The sequence below is a fragment of the Apium graveolens genome, chromosome 4 (genome assembly GCF_009905375.1).
Source record: "Apium graveolens cultivar Ventura chromosome 4, ASM990537v1, whole genome shotgun sequence".
Lineage (NCBI taxonomy): Eukaryota > Viridiplantae > Streptophyta > Magnoliopsida > Apiales > Apiaceae > Apium > Apium graveolens.
The window spans coordinates 315,149,717-315,164,636 of NC_133650.1; the positions used below are offsets into that span (position 1 = coordinate 315,149,717).

General features: G+C 34.2%; 1 protein-coding gene across 1 annotated transcript; it reads right to left on the reverse strand.

Annotated features, from left to right (window-relative positions):
* Positions 1–1,364: 1,364 nt before the first annotated feature.
* On the reverse strand, positions 1,365–5,059 carry LOC141720257 (protein FAR1-RELATED SEQUENCE 5-like). The gene is made up of 3 exons (XM_074522605.1): positions 4,942–5,059; positions 3,119–3,222; positions 1,365–2,951 (listed from the first exon to the last, which is right to left on the reverse strand). Exons 1-3 carry the CDS (start codon positions 5,057–5,059, stop codon positions 1,365–1,367), a joined length of 1,809 nt encoding a protein of 602 aa, XP_074378706.1.
* Between the last annotated feature and the right edge of the window lie 9,861 nt (positions 5,060–14,920).

The following is a 14,920-nucleotide window of genomic DNA, read 5'->3' on the forward strand; positions in this document are numbered from 1 at the left end:
AAAATAAATAGGTCATGCCGATTTTTTTATTTTACAGGTAAAGTTTAACTTAAAAACAAAGAGGTCATGCCGAATTTGTTATTATGTACTTTGAAATATTAATGAATTTTAATTAAATATTTTTAATGTTGTTAATGTTAGCACTTGTTGCCATTATTAATAATCCCAAAAAAAGAAGTGACTCCAAAAAAAAATTTGAAAAAAAGTTATTTTTGAAGATTTTTTTTTTCAAAATTAGGCAGAAAGTTTTCTGTAAAACAGAAAAAGTATTATATAAAAAATAAATCATTTGCAAGTGCAATGACCAATCTGCAAAATTATGCAAAATCCAGTTTACCCCCGCAATTGCCTAATTTTACAGAAAACTTTCTGCCTAATTTTACAGAAAACTTTCTGCCTAATTTTGAAAAAAAAAATCTTCAAAAATAACTTTTTTTCAAATTTTTTTTTTTGGAGTCACTTCTTTTTTTGGGATTATTAATAATGACAACAAGTACTAACATTAACAACATTGAAAATATTTAATTAAAATTTATTAATATTTCAAAGTACATGATAAGAAATTACAATCATTTTTTTCCTTTTTTTCCTAATAATCTCGAGGGACAATTTCTTCTATCATGGCCTTCTTCCCTCGCCCCACAAAAACTGCACTTTCGAAATTGTTTATTTGAACTTGACGTCTCGATACCACTTTTGAATCTATCCGCTTTTGGACGTCCTTTTGTTTGTGACCTTGGGGGATCTAATAACGGATCATCTTCTTCATCATCACTTTCATAGTCCTCATTTATTTTTTTTTCTCTCTCTTCTCCTGGAAAAGACTTAATCACATACTCCTTTTCTCACTTGATCACGCTCATCAAGTAATTGTACCGCGGAACGGAGCAACTACCAACAACGGACAAACCTTGGAAAGCTTTACACAATCCACTATATCTTGCCGTTTGAGATTCTACAACATTACCAAGCATCCGAGGGGTACACGGTAGAGGTCCCGTAACTTTGTTTCCGTTTATTGTCCACCTCATTGTTACAAGATCTAGCGGTATCATCGTCTTTTGTTTCTTGTTAAGGTAACGGATCATGTGTCTACAAATCATTCCGGAATGTTCATATTTTTTACATGTACAAGAATAACTCCCGTCGATGGAAACCTTCAAGAAAAAATTCCTTCTATTAATCTCCTGCAAGGTGGACTTTTCTACCAAATACATCTTTGAAAGATAATCTCCACAACCTTTCATGCTTTTCACAACAAAAGATTGACTTTTTTGAAGCTCTTTTTGAAATCGCTTAAACATCTCTTTTGTGTATATCTTGGAGGCATGTATCTCCATTGACGAGTTAGAGAATAGTCTCCTTTATTTGTACTCGGTGTCAAAATCGGCTTGAACCTCCCGTAAATATTGTGACTCCAAAGCTTTTTGTGAATTCTCAATGAATTCTTTCAAACCGGTCACCGCTTTCACATACTCATAAAAAAATGAATTCATAGACTCGCTCCTTGAAATGGTAGTCATACCGGCGGCAAAATGTTGTTTCATGAAAGCAAAAACCCATTGCTGTCTAATTGCATACATATCATTTAGCCAATTGTGATTTTCAAGATCATATTTCTCTTTCAAGTCCTCCCACCTACCTTCAAATTCCGTTGGTAACAATGACTTGTAGATACATGCATTAAAATCCGTCTTGAACTCCGAGTATTGAGTATACAAAGTAGATAGTTTCTCGGGAAACTTGCTACTAATATGCCACGTACAATATGTATGGTTGGTGTTAGGCATAACCTCGGAAATGGCATTACTTAAAGCGATGTCTGGATCCGTAATAATGGTAATAGGTGGCTTGTTATCGACCGCTTCCAACCAAGTCTTCAAAACCCATCTATAAGTAGTCTCTTTCTCGTCCCTTATAAGTGCAAATCCAAACAAAATATTTTGGTAGTGGTGATTCACTCCCGTAATTGGAATAAAAGGCATGTCATACCTATTAGTCCGATATGTCGAGTCGAAAGTCACCACATCTCCAAAATTCTTGTACGCGTTAAGCGAACGAGGATCAACCCACACCAAACCCCTAACCCGATTCTCCTCATCCACATCCACTCGGTAGAAAAAATTTCCATCACTTTGTTTTTGGAAGTCTCGTAACAAAACCAATCCACACTCCGCATCACCGGAATCAAAAACCCGTCTTCGAATGTCACGTATTAGATTTTGTAGGTCTTGAGCGGAAAAACCAATTTTTTCAATACCACCACACGTCTCACTAAGTAAATTCATCACTTTCGGGGTCTCGATACCCGATTTGTTGAATAACTCAATCAAAGATCGGGTAAACGGATCTATGTTGCGTGATCTTTGCATGAAATTTACCTTATCCGATGTAACCATAGCATGATTGTGCTCTAGGTTGACCTTGGTTACTTTCCATTTGTTTGAGCTTACTTTGTGAGCAACACACATACGAGCACGACAACAAGTTCGAGGAATAACATCTCGAGGTTGTTTTCCTTTAGCCCTATCTTCAACTTCCAAGGGTTTTGGGCCCAATCTTCCACCCTTTCGACATATATACAAACGTGACGATATACCACCATTTCTTGAATGCTTATGACTACTTCGAATAATTATCTCGAACCCTATACTTCGACCATAACCTCGATAAAAACTTTCCACTTCATCCAACGAATCAAACATTATACCAACACAAGGAACTACATCATTCATATTTCCAATAAAATTTTCATCATTAATTTTATCATCATCATCGCCATTAAAAGAATTATTACTATCATCAGAATCACCGTGAACATCGTGATTCTTCCAACCGAAACCAACATCATCATCACTATGCGTTTTTCGCTTCCCCGGATCATTAACTTTATCTTCAATACTATCAACATCTATTACTTCATCATCATTAAAGATTTTACGATAAACCCTCTTTTTTGTGTGGGGGTAACATAATTAAAATCGTTATGATCACTAGATGAACTTGAATAATCAAATAAATAAGAAGCCATGGATATTGAATACTAACCTTTTTTTCAGAAGAATAAATTTGAGCAGAATGTTAAGCAGCAGTAAAAACAGCAATGTTTCAAAAATACAGATAAATTAAGGTAGGTGTGTGCATTAAATGCACGACCACAATGTTTTATTGCGATGGCCGCAATGAAACATTGCGGCACTGTACAAACCCCCAAGCCAACAACTGTAAATATTTGCAGTTTTAAAAAAACTTTACAACGTACCCCAGCAATGTTTCATTGCGGGGGGAAGTGTCAACCACAATGAAACATTGCAGTTGGGTTGTTTATTTTTGTTATTTTCTTTAAAATTAGAAAATTAATCAAAAAAAATTATAAAAAATAGTTTCTAGACTTATTGTATTTCATTTAATATGTTAAATATTATTTTGAAAATATAAATGTTTATAAGAGTAACTTAATTATAATATGCAACTATTTTACATAGTTTTGTGAAAATTTTGCATAATAGTTATGTCAAATGATATTTCTTGACATGTAAGTTATAAAATACAAATTTTGACGATCCAACTATATGGATGTTAAAATATATTGATTATAATAATTAAGAAAAAATATTTTTTAAATAAATGCGGCAGGTGGCCGAGTTATTTATATATAGTTTGTTACCAAGAAATGTTTAACATTTTGGGGGCTAAGTTATTTTATATTTTTTATAGATAACGAAAATTCGATAAATTTTCATTTTTTTTAGTTTTTCACATTTTCAAATTTTAGCATTATATTTGTTTATTAAAATTTAAAATTGATAAAATAAATTGGACAAGTACAAGAAAAATAATATATTAAATAATTTATTTCATTCAAATATAAATGGAGTACATTCAAATATTTTTTCAAAAAAAATACATAATAACATTTTATGTCGACGAGAATGATCAAACTTTAACGGTGTTGGAAGAACCGCCTTTATCACCCTTATCGTCGTCTTTCTTTTTCTTCGACTTTTCCGCCTTCGCTTTAGCTTCATTTTCTTTTTTTTTTCTTGCGCTCAAGCGCCATTTTAATACGGCGGAGAGCTATTGCCATGTCTTCTTCTCGTTCGGTCCCGTCGTAAGCTACACCATCGATAATTACCTTATTATTGTCAAAATCATAGTAGAAAACCATTTTTCGGAAATTAGAGAAGATAATGTTGAAGAGAAAATGTAGAATGAAAATAGAGAAGAGAATGTTGAAAAAAAATGAGATGAGGCAGGACTATTTATAGGTGAAAATCTGAATTTTAAAATTCACAAAATTAAATTTAGCACAGAAAAAATTTTGCTGAAAAAATTTCATTTGACTGTTGAAATTGCCGCAATGAAGCATTGCGGGGTGTCCAAACTGCCGCATTATTTCATTGCGGTGTGTCGGTCAAGCTTCTGCTCTGTTGACCAGTCAATTCTTATTAATATTGGCACATAAAATAAGTTTTGCACAAAAAATTAGTTTTGACTGTTGCCGCAATGAAACAATGCGGGTGTTGGGACACTCCGCAATGCTTCATTGCGGTGTTTTGGCACATAAACTAAGTCAATTCTTATTAATATTGGCACATAAAATAAGTTTTGCACAAAAAATAAGTTTGACTGTTGATAAATTTTTTAAACTAAAATAACTCAATTCACTAAAAAGTATAAAATTAATAATATTATTTTTTAAACTAAAATTATTCATACGATAATTTAAAGAAAAAGTACAGAAAAAATAAAATTGATAAATTTATTATTAAAATTGATAATATTTTAAAATATTACTACTACTTATATTTAATGTTAACATATTTTAAAAAATTAATTACTGTTGAACATTCATATTATTTTTATACTTATATAAATAAGTTAAATATTAGAATAAGCTAAAGAGAGTGGCAGTTTGAACATTAAAAACTGGGAGCCTACCCAACAATGAAACATTGCGGAGTGCGCAATGTTTCCTGTGCATGGCGATATCCCGCAATGTTTCATTGCGGAAGTCAAGACCCGCTTTGAAACATTGCTTCCCCCCGCAATGTTTCATTGTTGTGGGTTGGCTGGCTGTCCCCCCAACCCATGTTGGCTCCTGATTAATTCCCCTAACAGAATCCAAAAACAAATTATATTTTTGATACTCCTTGCCCCAGTTGAAGTACAAATGATAAAGTCAATATATGCATGAAAACTACCAGCTTAAGACACATTCAAAAGAAGGAACCAAAAATTAAATTTCAATTCAAGTACCAGCATAATATATAGACTCAGGATAGTTACTTTCCAGCCCATACTACTCCTGGTCTATAGGGGATTTCCCATGTAAAACAATAACTACAAGGGATATGAAAAAATATAAAATTAATCGATAAAAGATTAAAGAAATTCTACTGTTTCAAAATCAATTGGATCCATTTCTTTAAGTTTTTGCACATGAAATTTTGTGTTTGGATCGAAAACACTGCCAATGAAGCTATACAGAAGGAAAATATTATAACAAAAAGTAGTCACTATTAACTAGACATAATAAAGAAAGCACAAAAATAACAAAATCTTAACTAAGAGACAGAAGCAAATTCAAATTTGTGAGAATAATTAGACTTTACAAATGCGATTAAGCTTGCATGTTTGATGTACCAACACAAATTACATAGGAAAAAATTTACCTGATAAGACTATCAGATCAGAGAACCTCAAAAGATAAAAGGTTACAAATTTATACAGATAGCTTCAGGGCGGACGCAGGAATGAAACCCGAGGGGGGCCAAAAAAATTATGACATAAAAAAATAATATTATATAATAGGAAAACAGTTATATTAGTATTATATCAGTATAGCACAGTACTAATATTATATCAAATGAGTTGAAGCAAATAAAGATAGTATTTTTAGAGCCGTGGAATTGACACTTCTGCTTTCGTGTAAACTTGTAAGTGAGCTTTCTCTGTCTTAATGTTGTTGTTTTGTGTCTATGTATGGGATATATTCAGACATATGGGAGGGGCCAGATCAGTGTTCTACAAACTATCTGATGAATAAGGTGTAATGGTGTTAAAACCTTACTAGAAAAAATCTCGTGGGAAAAACCCTAGTGAAGGAGAAAGAGTACATGTGGTGTACATAATTTAATTTAAGAAATGTATCATGTCTCCCCCTCATTCTAACATAAATCTCAAAATTTATACATTCCAATATTGTTTACTAATTCCTCGAAAGATGATGTAGGAAGTGCCTTTATAAACAAATTTGCTGAATTTTCACACGAGCGAATTTGACCAACATCATTTTCTCCCATTTGATAAAGTTCATATATATCTAGAGAACTTGATTCTATTATAATATATATATATATATATATATACAAGAAGAGAGAAAATAGAAAACTCAAGAATTGTATTTCATATATATATATATATGTGTAAATTACAATCTCTTATAGGCTCATTACACTACAAGAAAAAAGCTAATAGACATCGGTTTTTGGCCGATGTCTTTATGTTTTTTGACCAATGTCTTAGTCACTGATGTCTATTCTAGACATCGGCCATAAACCGATATCATATCTTTATATACATGTCAAGTGTGAATGTCAGCACGTGTGTATTCAAGTTACTTGACATGGAAGAACTCTTTACTCTTTTTACCAATGTAGTACTGTCAAAGAGGCTGGTCTTCCTGTTAGAATATGATACAAATCTGAAATACTTGAAAATTTAAAAGGATGTTGGCATCAAAAAGTATGCTCACACGAGCTATAGTCACTACACTCACACTGATTAAAAACCTGAGGCATAGATACGTGATCAAATCTTTCATCAGATTGTAGTCCAACATAATTTGATTCGTATTTCAATCAGGGTATAATGTCCCTAAGATGAATTTGGGACTATATCATCTATAACAGTTCTTGGATACATTGCTTTGCTGCTTTATCCAACTTAAGAATCTTCAATACATATACACAACTCTGACTATAAATTTTCTCTCCGAAGTGATTAAAGTTTAGTATATAATGAAAGCCGCAGCTTGAACATGAAAAAATTAGGATAACTGCAACTGCAATTTTTCTTCTATTTTTATTCCCTATATACTTCTTCACATATTCCACCCCATTATAACAACTACGCTCTTCTTCTAAAAGTAACATGGAAAATGTGTCCCAATTTACTCAAATTTGCTCTAATATGCTCAGCTTCAAGTCCTGGACATGCATATTCGTAAAGATGGAAAAGTCTTGACATGCATGTATAATGCATTGCCTTAACTAATAGTGTCTACTGATAGAACTAATGTTAGTTCTTTGGATATCTTTTATCTCTCAATGATGAACCATGATTCCTTTGTTCATTTGATTCACCTGTCTATTGCGTTTTTGGTGTGCTCTTGGAACTAATGCAACAGTTATTTGCCACTGGTTTCCTGGTAGATCTTATATCTCCTGTAAAGAAGAAAAAATAAATAATCAATTATCACACTAGAATAACAATGTACACACTACAATAGATGTGATCATATAACAAATCGTGAGGTACTACTAAAAATAATTGAACCTTTTGTCGTATTTGAAAGACCAACTATTTGCGTAGAGTTCTCGGTGTGGGAACGCACAGCTTCTGTGCCTGCTGCAAAAATTCTTAACAATGGGGAAGAATTTGACCTTCGCATATAACTAGTTTCAGGCAGGGAAGACGTCTGGAGCGATGCGTTGACTTGTGAAAGTACAGGAGCTGTCAAAGCGGTTATGTATTGATGACCCTATATTTGAGCCATATTTTAGTGAGGAACAACACTCTTTTATCGATACTAATTTTTCCAACCCTTCACTAGTAGGGCAAATATGCTCTATTTATAGGGAGTCCCAATTGGGCCTTTTTCCCTTATAAATGGACCCTTATTGGGCTATTCATTTAGAAATTCCTATCCTCTAGTCATATCTAATATCTTTCCTTCTTTTCCTATTCTAAGGCCCAACATTTGTCCCCCGCGAATATTGTTGCAATATCTTTGGATTTGCTGTTGCGGTACCTATTTATGACCTGCAAAAAATAGAAAGTAAATAAAAAGAATAAAATGTTAAATTTTAGCTTATTTTAATTATTATATTTATTTTATTATTTGTCACGTTTTTTTACTTGGCATGTGTGTGTGTTTTTATTTATTCTCCCTTCTTTCATTTTTATTACTATTCTTGCATAACTATGCATGTGGGTAAGAAAGGAATGTATAAAAGCAGTAATTTTTGTTGTGATGATTTAAATATGAGAAAACTCTTCATCTTCCTTCTCTTTTATCAAGCGGATGCTACAGTGCTATTTTAAAGGGCCATATCTTTTCTCCGGGTTTCGCCACCTCCTCTGTAAGTTTTCTCTGATCTTAACTGTTTTCATTTTAATTAGATTCTTAACATCATTGATTCAAATTCCTAAATTGCATTCTTCATCTCTAAATCTTGATTGTCTGAGTGTGTCCTTGACTGTCTCCTTTCGAATCTATGGCTGATCCCGGTTCTTCCTCTTTAATCTTTTTCGAAACCCTGAGAAACGTCCTCTAGATGAAGGAGATGAAGAATCTGCCATAAATTTAGATAATCTATAAATTCCCAACTTAAACTCGTGTAAATCTTTCGACTTTATGAACGAAGCCGAACTTTTCTCTGGCGTCGAGGTAGCATCAAAGGTATCTCCGCCACTCAGTCCCCGTACCTTAGAGTTCAGAGAGAGAGTTCTTCGTGAGAGTTTGGAAATTTGTCGCCTTGAGTTTCCCCGGGGTAGTAGTCTTGACTATATAAGTCACTTTTCTAATCATAGGTTGAATATGGCGAAATTAGAGTCTTGGGTTGATTTAAAGAATGGGTATAAGTTACGTGTTCCGACCCCCGACGAGCGTATGTGGGTGATGCCCGAATTAGGTATGCACGGTATCTCTTTAATTATGTTTGAATATGGTCTCCGACTTCCGATGCACCCTTTCCACTTAGCGATGTACGAGGCTATTGGGTGTGGGGTTGCTCAGTTGTCACCTAACTCTGTAGCTCAGATTACTGGTTTTATCGCTTTGTGTAGTGAGAAAGATAGGATTCCTTCAGTAAAACTGTTTTTTTTTTCAATTTATTGTATTCGATATCATAACTGTGACGCCCTCAATCTCGGGGTTAGGAAATGAGGACTCACACACCTCTAATCTAATAATTAAATATGCTTAAACCCCGATTAACTACTAACATGATCAACATGATAAAGTTTGAGACAAGATTACAACTACCAATCAAAAAATATAACTTACAAACCCAAAATATCATTAAATAAACAATATCGATTCCGGCTGGGAACCGATAGATAACCCATTGTATCTTTAAACATTTCCATCTAAGCGCGAGCTCACTCTTATTTACCACTACCTGCTCTGGCAACCGGAAGCCCTCAACACGGTAGGGACCACCAGGTACGCTCTTACGAGCAGTGCGCCTAAGCTTGGCCATCTTCTTGCTTAACTGCCATGGTTAGATTAAAACAAAACAAATGAGTATAAAACTCTGCAAGTAACTATATAGCAGTTCTACAATATCAATTCACAATATGTTTTACCAAACTCAGGGCATTCTACTTTATTGATCTAGGTGGCAGATTTCCAGCTTTTGGGTTAAGGAAAGGTTTTTGAAGGATAATGTGGGGCTTTCAAGGAACAAGGCTCAAAGCAGGACGAAAGCCGACATTCATCACGAATCATTAAAGGATCAGAATAGATCTTTTCAATAGTGGAAAGCAACAGTATTTCAATATATGGAATCAATCATATGATCAACAATTCAAGAATCAGGGTTCTCGAGCTTTAAGCTTCACATTGACATAATCAACTCTTTTCAAAACAATATAAACCATTTCCATTTTCAAGAATCAATTTACTAAACAGAAAGTTTCAGTTCCCTTTTTATTAAATAATCATTTAAAACCCTTGATTAGATCACTTTATCTTTCCATTTCATTATATACGGGTGATCAGCCTGTATCGACCTCCATTCCGGTCTTTAAGGTACCAATCGGCATAATTTCAGCCTTAAGTTGGACTAGCCCCGCTAGCCTCTTACCATGACTGGACTAGTCCCACTAGCCTCTTACGTCCCAATCCAATCCATCAGGAATTCATTTGGAAAACCTTGAGTTGGAAAAAAAATAGGTTTTCTAAAATTCATTTTATCATTACCAAGCATTTGAAATCATTCGGACTCTTTCAAGTCGAAACTCATTCTTAATTCAGATTTTAAGGAAACAAAGTTCAGGGAGTGATTCAAAGATAAACAAGGAACAACTGATAAGGATTCTGTATCAAGGATAACAAGGCACTAAATTAGAAGGATCAACATCTGTGTAGGGATCAATAGGGTGATCGAGAAAACAGGGTATCATTAAATAGGGTTAACAAGGATAATCAGAGGGTTCAATATACTCCATGGCTTAATAGATAACTTGAACAGAAAGGACATATTATCAAAGGGTTGAATCATTAAGCTTATCAATAACAGTTTATCAAGAACAAAGGCATGGTATCTCAAATCAATATCAGGGTTTCATAATTAAACAGTTTAATACTCTATATGGTATGCACAACATTCTCTTTATAACCATTAACACAAGTAATCAGAGTTACTTGCCTGAATTTGCTTTCCTGAAGGTTGAACTACTGCCACCAAGTAAATCCTTTCATTTCCTAGCTTGAATGCCCTCACTCTCTGAATCTATAATAAAACCAAACCTTAATTAGATTCTCAACTCTCGTTCCTGGAACGATCACTCAATACGATAACTCGATTACATCCTTGACTCGAGTATACGATTATAGCTTATACACATAAGCACATAGCACATAGCATATATCATATCCCTTTCTCGTAACTTTTATATCTTTATATATACTTAACCATCGAAGGTACTTGCTTAACCTTAGCTATTTCTCAAATCACACTAATATAATTCTTACGAGTACATGGTTTATTCTCAACTAAACCTTTACGACCATAATTATCACTTATGGTTATCAAAATTAATCAATCTCCACCTTAGCTCACATAAACATATAACACAATCCAAAATCTTTAAAAAGAATCATTCTCTTCTCTTTTATCATCAAAATTCGAATCCAAATAAACATATGAATCACATAATCTCTAAAATTACTCATGCATTGACTTAACATCAAATCAATTCCTTTTTATTCCTACATTCCATTCGGCTATATCCACAAAACACAATTCAAAGGTCGAACATTGACATGCAAGCATTAGATTTTCTTAAAAACTTGAAATTAGTCCAACACTCATCCTTTTTAGCTTATTTTCAACTTGACATTTACATGCAAGGCTATACTTTAACATGCATCACTAATTCTTTTTATAAATGAACATGCCAATCTCGAGACTAGCTAATTAACCAAGAATTAAGTTATTAAATTTTAATTCCCTTTTCATTAGTACAAAACTCGACAAAAGCTCAATATGCAATAACAATTTCACTTCTTTTTATCCATTAACCATCCTAATAACAATCCATAATTACTTTATTCAACAAGAAAATCAAATCAATTATTCCGACGATCAAAACCATTCGGGTTTTCAAGAAAACAACACATGCAAGTGATTTCTCTTAATCCTTTAATCACAAATCAACCCATAATCAAATCGACAACTCATTTCTAATAATCACTTATCAATTTAACTTTTAGAAATCAAAACCTTTTTAAAATTTAAACGATCCAAGCATGCAAACACCGAAATCAACTTTTATGGTATTAGAGTTCAGTTTTTAACATCACAACTCACCATCGGTTCACCGAAGTTCATCACCAGTGGCAGTGGTTTCCGGTGGTGCCCCAATTCAGGGTTTCCAACCTTGAAACCTCCAATTTATGTACACACAAGGCACATGCAAGACTCACTTGGCTTTAAAAATCATTTCTCAATTATAAAATCATCTCCTTAAGCACATACTAGACCATATACACACACGTACACACACATCAAGCATGAACACACACACACACATCGAGCTTGCATGCAACAAGATATTCACACATGCACATTCCAATAACCACTTTTGTATGTTTAACAAGAGATTTTGAGAAGGATTGGTGATAATTATCAAAGAAACAAGTGGTTTACCAAGAGAAAAGAAGAAGATCCGAGAGATAAAAAGAGAGAGAGTAGCCGAGAGAGAGTGTGAGAAAGAAAGAGAGAAGAGAGAGTGATGGTGCTCGGGAAAAGAAGGAAAAAGGGGGAAGGGGTTGAGTTTTATACTCAATCAAAATCAAGGGCATTTTAGTACATTACTAATTCCATTTTTATTCTTATTGTTCCTTCCTTTTTACCAAAATGTAACAAGGATTAAATATAAAATATATCTCTCTCGGGAAGTCGAGAATTATTGAAAATGACAATTTTAATACGTGGGCCTCGAAATTAGCTTTTTAACCATTACTCATTATAAGATTTTGAGCGGACGGTTGATTTTATATGAATTTCGCAATCTCGCCTTAATAATATCATTTTCCACATAAAATCAATTTAAAAATGCAAAGACCACCAAATTAATCCACTCATCATTTTTAAAAAGTCTCTAGGACTACTATGAAGTTAACAGATCAAATCTCATGTTTTTATCTTACTCAAATGATTTTATAAAAATGCGCGAAGGTTAATTAAACCTTTATTTAAGTCACATAATCCTTTTAAAATTCATAAAATTGTCACAGAACACATAGTCATGCACACAGACAACAATCTCACATATATAATCACGTAACGACTCAGGTCTGATTATAAAATTTATCCTTCTTTAATCTTTATCCTTTTCTACGCGTACCGGGTCACGTTCAGCCTGACGGCTCGACGCTCAGCGTTTTGATTACGCTTCTCATTATCATTATCAATCAACACGTCACTTAGGACGAAATACTTTAATTATACATTCATTTCATTCAGTCACACATAATTCATATTTTATATTCTTTAACTCCTTATTAGGACGGGTTCCGTTCTACCTGACGGCCCGACACCACAGCTTAACTTCTAAGCTGACTCTTTAAATTAGAACGTTTTTATCTACGCTCCTATATTCTAATATACAGAAAAGACAATTATTCAGCACTTAGTCACATAATTATAATCACATCACATAACACATACTTTATTGACTTAATTACGTCGTAAAATTCTCAGTCATCACAATTTACCCTCCTTAAAAGGATTCTGTCCCCAGAATCTAATCTAAGCAAATAGATGGGGATACTTTTCTTTCATTTCGCTTTCTAACTCCCAAGTCGATTCTTCGACTAATGGATTTCTCCATAACACTCTAACTAGAGGTACAACTTTATTTCTAAGCGTCCTTTCTTTTCGATCCAAAATTCGCACTGGCTGTTCCACATAGGACAAATCTGGTTGGATTTCCACTGGTTCCAACTTGATCACATGGCTCGCATCAGCATTATACTTCTTCAGAAGAGATACATGAAACACATTGTGCATATATTGCATTTGCGGAGGTAGCGCCAATTCATACGCCACTTTCCCAACTCGTCGCAATACTTCAAATGGTCCAATGTACCTAGGACTCAACTTCCCTTTCTTTCCGAATCGGGTTAAACCTTTCCAAGGAGATATCTTTAACAAGACTTTGTCTCCAGATTCGAATTGCACATCTTTCCGTTCTTGATTTGTTTACTTTTTTTGGCGATCTTGAGCTGCAATTAATCTCTTTCGAATCATTTCAACCTTTTCCTTCGTTTGCTGAACTAGCTCTGGGCCAATTAACTTGCGCTCACCAACTTCATCCCAATAAGTAGGGGATCTACACTTTCTTCCGTACAACGCTTCAAAAGGCGGCATGCCAATACTCGCGTGATAACTGTTGTTATAGGAAAACTCTATTAAGGGCAAATGATCGTCCCAATTTCCTTTGAAATCTACTGCACAGGTTCGCAACATATCTTCAATTGTCTGAATTGTCCTCTCACTTTTTCCATCTGTCTGCGGATGATATGTCGTACCCATTTTCAACTTAGTTCCCAAATGTTCATGGAATTATTGCTAAAATCTCGAGTTAAACCTTGGATCTCTATTAGACACGATAGATACAGGAACTCCATGACGCATCATGATCTCATCCAGATAAAATTTGACCAACTTTTCCAACGAAAACCTTTCATTTATCGGCAAGAAATGTGCTGACTTCGTCAACCGATCGATTACCACCCAAATCGCATCATGATTTGACTTGGTTTTAGGTAATCCTACCACGAAATCCATCTCTATATGTTCCCATTTCCATTCGGGTATGTCTAGTGGCTGAAGCAATCCGCTTGGCCTTTGATGTTCTGCTTTGACTCTTTGGCACGTGTAACATTTACTTATCCATTCCGCAATTTCCTTTTTCATGTTGGGCCACCAATAACTTTCTTTTAAATCCTGGTACATTTTCGTACTCCCAGGGTGAATTGAAAATCTCGAGTTATGCGCTTCTTGTAAAATCTCGTGCTTTAGTTCCACAACATTAGGTATCCAAATACGTGAGTTAACACGGTATATCCCTTTTCCATCCTTTTGAGCTTTAATTTCTTCTCCCGTCAATTTATCCTTTTCACGATTCATCACTTGCTCTTGACAGCATCGAATCTTTTCCAGAATCTCGGGTTGAAACAACATTGCATATATAGCTTCACCTCCACATTCTGGAGTCTGCACTTCTATTTCCATCTTTTCAAAGTCCTTGATCAATACTTCTGATGATGTTAACATATTCAACCTTTCTTTTCGACTTAAAGCATCAGCTACCACATTTGCCTTTCCAGGATGGTAGTTTATCGCACAATCATAATCTTTGATCAATTCCAACCACCTTCTTTGTCACATATTCAATTCTT

Bases quoted from the DNA above. Each gene is read 5' to 3' on its own strand.
- LOC141720257 (XM_074522605.1), bottom strand. From the start codon at position 5,059: ATGAAACATTGCGGGGGGAAGCAATGTTTCAAAGCGGGTCTTGACTTC. The intron at 3,223-4,941 runs GTAGGCTCCCAG...AAATATTTACAG, and splicing joins CCGCAATGTTTCATTGTTGG to TTGTTGGCTTGGGGGTTTGT. The intron at 2,952-3,118 runs GTATTTTTGAAA...CACACAAAAAAG, and splicing joins ACACCTACCTTAATTTATCT to AGGGTTTATCGTAAAATCTT.